The 6,563-nt window shown below is 42.6% G+C and overlaps 1 protein-coding gene across 1 annotated transcript in view; it reads right to left on the bottom strand.

The window, feature by feature from the left end:
* Positions 1-1,152: 1,152 nt before the first annotated feature.
* The window catches only part of LOC143297261 (lachesin-like), a 334,679-nt gene continuing 329,268 nt past the window's right edge, over positions 1,153-6,563 (bottom strand). Inside the window, exons 5-6 of the mRNA XM_076609505.1 lie at positions 3,952-4,056; positions 1,153-1,907 (exon numbers count right to left, since the gene is read on the bottom strand). Of these exons, the coding sequence (XP_076465620.1) occupies positions 1,528-1,907; positions 3,952-4,056 (485 nt within the window). The 3' untranslated portion in view covers positions 1,153-1,527. The remainder of the gene's footprint in view (positions 1,908-3,951; positions 4,057-6,563) is intronic.

Below are 6,563 nucleotides of genomic sequence, written 5' to 3'. Positions count from 1 at the left end.
GTGTGTGTGTGTGTGTGTGTGTGTGTGCAAACGAAAAAAGTTTTCTTCTTGTGGAAACCACAGCTTAGCAATGGCTCATTGTTTTGCTTGGGACAGTCATATAGATAGATAGATAGACAGACAGACAGATAGATAGATAGACAGATAGACAGATATATATATATATATATATATAGACAGATAGATAGGTAGATAGATAGATAGATAGATAGATAGATAGATAGATAGATAGGTATACATATAGAAAGAAGAGCTTGGGATCAACTTCCGTGATACAATTCATTCATGTACTTACTATATTTCATATTTGTATATTGATTGTTTGTCATTCACAACTGAGGTTGACTTAGAGAACAGCAGCGCCACCGAGGACCCGAGTGGCAGCCAATCATAACACGTGTCTGTAGCGGAAAGAACAACCGGCTGAAGGCGCATGCGCGAGAGAATTATCTGCTTTACGATTGGTCGATTACTGACTGGAAACGGTATTACATGGCGATCGGTATTGTTTTACAGTAAGTCGCTTTACTGGTTAATGCATGGGATGAAAACAGAAACCAAAGTATAGGTCTCACATTTTGTTTTTGCTGAAAGTTGTCGTAACTGACTAATTACAAATCCCTCAAACAGATACCTCCGTCAGCAACCCCTAACGCAATTTAACGTACGGACAAATCAGTGATACAAAGTCGTTTACAGTGCATAGTGTCAATTCATTTGATTATCCGTTGTTTTATTGTATGTGTTTGCTGTGACCGTGTTCCCTATCATACAAGGAACTACGTTAAAGTAAAGTAAGCCAATGCTCATCATTATCGATTTCGATATAAAAGGATAGATACGATATCGAATTTACGCTTTCTTCGTAAACCAAAGGGCAGTGGTAGACGTCCGATTTCTCTCGCATGCGCATAAAACTGGCTGATTTATTACCAAGTCTACAGACACATATTCAATCATACGTGTTCCCTAAGTGAACCAAAAAGGAAAAGAAAGAAAAGAAAAAAAAAAGAGAAAAGAGAGAGAGAGAGAGAGAGAGAGAGAGAGAGAGAGAGAATGCGTGTCTGTGTTCACCCACATCAAAGACACTTGTCTCTAATTTGGAACAGTGTCATCATACCGTCACTCCGTCTAAAAAAAAAAAAAAAAAAATCAAGGCCATTAACAGTTATCGCAGAATCTGGAAGCCCATGCCCCTAAACATACCAAGCTATGTATGCTATGTACAAATCATCTGACAAGAATGATAATAATTTCCTGTTACTTTCCTACTGGCTGACACTAACTAAGCTGGGCAACTTGAAAAAAAAAAAAAAAAGTGAACAAAAAAAGACACGTCAGTTCAGCACTGGTCAACACACACGCGGCATCAAAAACACAATACACCCCCACCAAACCACACAAAAAGCAGCACATCACCCTGGCCAACAAACCAACAACACAATCAGAAACAAACAAACACACGCACACACGAAAAAAAAAAAAAAAAAAAAAAAAAAGCCTCAACAAACCACACTCCCTCCCCAATCAAATTCCACCACCGAGCAACACCACCAGACACGCGCAGGAGACAACCAGCACGGCACTTCTCGCGAAGTCGAACGAGGATCTCGCGCCCGCCACGGTGACCTTGAACTCCTTGACCAGCCGGCCTACGGAGTTCTGAGCCACGCAGTTGTAGACCCCGAAGTCCTGTTTGGTCAGGTTAGCGATGGTCAGCTTGGCGTCCGCCACGCCCTCGTAGGCAGCATAGGCGAGTCGCGAGGAGGGCAGCACGGGAGAGTCGTCTCCCCTGAGCCAGTAGACCTCGGGTAGCGGGAAGGCTGCCACAGGGCAGGTGAGGGTCAGGGTGCCGTTGATGACGCTGCCCACCTGGACTGGCGTCTCTTTCTGCAGGTACGGCTTTCCTGCAACACCGGTAACTTGAACCTGTAGGGACAAGGCAAAGCGAAGGAGGAAGGTGACAGGTACGGCTTACCTGCAACACCGGTAACTTGAACCTGTAGGGACTAGGCAAAGCGAATGAGGAAGGTGGCAGGTACGGCTTACCTGCAACACCGGTAACTTGAACCTGTAGGGACTAGGCAAAGCAAAGGAGGAAGGTGACAGGTACGGCTTACCTGCAACACCGGTAACTTGAACCTGTAGGGACTAGGCAAAGCGAAGGAGGAAGGTGACAGGTACGGCTTACCTGCAACACCGGTAACTTGAACCTGTAGGGATTTGGCAAAGCGAAGGAGGAAGGTGGCAGGTGCGGCTTACCTGCAACACTGGTGGTTGGACCTGTAAGAACTGTTCAGTTCAGTTCAGTTCAGTTCAGTTACTGAAGGAGGCGTCACTGCGTTCGGACAAATCCATATACGTTACACCACATCTGCCAAGCAGATGCCTGACCAGCAACGTAACCCAACGCGCTTAGTAAGTCCTTGAGAAAAAAAAGTAAGTGAATAGATAATTAGATAAAGAAAAAAGCGAGAAAAAAAGAATAGATAAAAAAAGGACTATAAGGACTGGGCAAAGTGAAGGAGGAAGGTAGGAGATACGGTTTACCTGCAACACGGGTAGTTTGAACCTATAGGGACTAGGCAAAGTGAAGGAGGAAGCCGGCAGGTAGGTAAACGGTTTACCTTTAACACTGGCAGTCTGAACCTATAGGAACTAGGCAAAGTGAAGTAGGAAGGTGGGAGGTACGGTTTACCTTCAACACCGGCAGTTGAACCTATAGGAACTAGACAAAGCAAAGAAAGAAAGTGGAAAGTACGGTTTACCTTCAACACCGGCAGTCTGAACCTATAGGAACTAGACAAAGCAAAGGAGGAAAGTGGAAAGTACGGTTTACCTCCAACACCGGCAGTTTGAACCTACAGCGACTTAGCGAAGCAAATTAATAAGGTGGGAGGTACGTTTACCTGCAACACCGGTAGTTAGAATAGAACAGAATAGAATAGAATAGAATAGAATATGTCTTTATTACCAAGTGCACCGAGGTCACAAGGAATATTGGAGGGGATAATACATAACAAGGTACGAACATAATAGAATAGAATAGAATAGAATATGTCTTTGTTACCAAGTGTACCGGGGTCACAAGGAACATTGGGGGGTGGGGGGTAGGGGGGTAGTACATAACAAGGTACAAACCATAAATCGAAAATCATACACAAACACAGATACAGTAGAAATTAGGATACATACAAGTGCATATCAATACAAAAACTTGTGCATATTCACGCATGCACGGACTGCACACACACACACACACACATACACACACACACACACACAAACAAACACAAATACGCATGCACGCAAGCACACGTACACACACACACTCTCTCTCTCTCACAAACACACACACACACACGTTTGAACAGAAGCCGCATATTACATGTGGATGGGGGTGATGACTACATCTTCAGGTAATTGGTTGTTGATTGCACGATTCTATTTATCATACTGGATTTGTTTGAGAGACAGGACATTGACTGCTTTGGGGAAAAAAGCTACTGGCGAAGCGATTGGTTTTCGTCCTTATACTTCTGTACCGTCGACCAGAGGGGAGCATCTCGAAAATCCCAAAAGCTGGATGTGATTCGTCCTGGTTGATTGATTTTGCTTTTATGAGTAGCTGCTTATATGTCTTCTAGAGAAGGTAGATCAGCCCCGGTAATCTTGGTGGCAGTTTTTACAATTCTGTTTAGGGCTGCAACTCCTGCCTTGGAAATATTTCCGGACCGAAAAGTAATAGCGAAGGTCAGCACACTTTCAATGACAGCTCCGTAGAAATCAACCATGATTTCTTTTTTAATTCCGAACTTTTTGAGGCGCCGAAGAAAAGTCCAGGCGCTGTTGTGCTTTCTTAACAATTTTTTTCCGTATTTTTCTCCCATTTCAAATCGTTGGAAATGATCAGTCCGATAAATTTAAATTCGCTGATGATCTCTACAGTACCTGAGACATGGATGTTCCTGTTGAAGGTCTGCTCCAGGTGTTCCCCATCCTTCACACCTGCCGGGATTCGAACACTGCACTGGTACATCCCGGCATCTTGAGAGCCTGCACACACACACACACACACACACACACACACGCACACACGCACGCACGCACACACACACACTCTCACACGCACACACACACACACACGCACACACACACACACACACATACACATGCACGCACACACGCACGCACGCGCCCGCGCGCACACACACACGCGCCCGCAAACCCACAAACAGAATGCATACTCACACATACACGCATACACACATCAAACATGCACACACACACACACACACACACACACACACACACACACACCAGATGAACCCACAGTAAATCTGGTAAGAAAGCAAAGAAACAAACCAAATCAAACCACAAATTAATGACCAAAAACAATTCATGAACCAAATTTCGCAAACGGACGGATCAAAATTGACGCAAGACCTTTTTTTTTTTTCCCGAATATCCACTCCACAGCTACACCCGGACACAGACACACACACACACACACACACACTCTCTCTCTCTCTCTCTCTCTCTCTCACACACACACACGCACAGACACACACACACACACACACACACACACACACACACACACACACACACACAATCTCTCTCTACCTCACACACACACACACACACACACACACACACACACACACGACCCTAAAATCCCACAACAGAAACTTGTATTCCCTCATCTCACTGAAAATATAAAAGTCAAGAGAATCTGAAACTTTTCAAGGATTTATCGATTTAATCGCCAACGGCAGCTACTCCAAAAATACTCAAATCAAGCCAGCAAACACCTGCCGCCGAGTGATATTCCAGACCATATCTCGCCCACAGCCTCCTTGCCGCCTACGTCTGACCTCGATCAGTCTCCCTTTTATATATTTATTTGTTTCTTTATCATCTTTAAAAAAAAAAAATTATCATTATTTCTTTTTATAAATCTTATTTGATTATTTACAATATTTTCTACCAGTATGATCTTATACTCGACCCTTTGATTAAGTTCATGTGACGATTGGCCAGTTAAATTGCTTGGCTAGAGTCCGACCAAAAAGCCTATACCTCCCTTGGTATAGTCCTTTTGGCTCGACCTTGAGCTCGGAGTTTGTATTTCGCGATTCGTCGGACTTCTAAAGGCTCCAGCTCCTCCTTGCATGAGAAAATGACGTCAAAATGTAGACTTCCACTCGCGTTTTATCGCGTGGATCCGCAGTGGGACTTTGGCAGATTGATTAACGCTAATTACTCTAAGTTGGGGAGAGTCTTCACGAGTGAAAACTTCGACTAAACCCTAGCTCGGATGCCGAAGAGCACGACACAGAACATGACTTACTGGATGTGGACATCACTTGATCATTTCGCATCCGTATGATATTAGTAGATTTGATACCGATAATATAAAGATACAGCTGAAGCAACTGTTGCTACCACAGTGAAGCAATGGCACATGATTTCATGGCGTTTGGTGCATTTGCCTGGTACGTTCTGTTGACTGAGTGGCAAACTTGACGTCAAATTCGAATCACAGTCTTCTTTTTCTGTACTTGATCTGCTTTATTTTGTATGTGTATGTGCATGATTTTTGTGGTTTGATACTATACCTTACATGTCAAAACTACGATTATGTCTTAATGATACAGTTCACTTATGTTTGTTTCTATCCCTTTCCCGTGGTGTGTCTTTAATATAATTGGAAATATATGTGATCATAGATAATATCACTTCTGTCCTTCATTCCACAGTTTCGTGTCAATCTTTGAATTATACGAAAGGGGAAAAACAAAGAGAAAAAATACGAAGAGTGAATAGGTGTTAAATATACGTCTCTTTTTATCATTCTTTTCCCCTATTTCTTTATTCATGTATGTATTTCTTTATCATTTATCCATCCTGTATATCTGGTTATGCTTTTTTTTTTTACCCCTTTTTTAATATTCATTTTTTTCATTCCAAAATGCTCAATGTATTCATGCAAACGTACAACTGAAACATGATGAGATTATTATGTCCAAGTGTATTTTAAAATTATTATGTGATGTCGTTGGTGTGAGAACAGATATTATTTCAGAAGAAGAAGCAAACACAAAAAGAAACTCACCTTATCCCTATGAAAAGAAATAAATGAATGAATGGAATCCATTCCTTTAACAAAACAAATCAGCCACTTAAAACAAGCAGGCAAATGAAACAAATGATAAAGAAACAAACTATTCTGCCAATGGCAAAGCAAAAGACTAAATTAAAAAAAAAGACACACCAGTAAACCAATACCTTTTCTTCCCCCCCACCCCCCCAAAAAAAAATCGGGTCAGCCACAGAAAACAAACACATAAATAAATGAATATACAAATAAACCAACAGACAAACAAACAAACAAACAAACACAAACACACACACACCCCCTACCGTCCCATCCCCCAGTCACTCAAGTGCGAGAAATGTGAAGAAGGAGGAGACAGCGCCCCTTGCCAAATTCACTGTGGCAATGAATCAGAGGACGGAAAACGCTTTAGACTGTTTCGTCATGCAGGAAAACCTCTTCC

Source organism: Babylonia areolata, chromosome 22, assembly GCF_041734735.1.
Source record: "Babylonia areolata isolate BAREFJ2019XMU chromosome 22, ASM4173473v1, whole genome shotgun sequence".
Classification (NCBI taxonomy): domain Eukaryota; kingdom Metazoa; phylum Mollusca; class Gastropoda; order Neogastropoda; family Buccinidae; genus Babylonia; species Babylonia areolata.
This window is presented reverse-complemented; position numbering and strand designations above follow the sequence as displayed.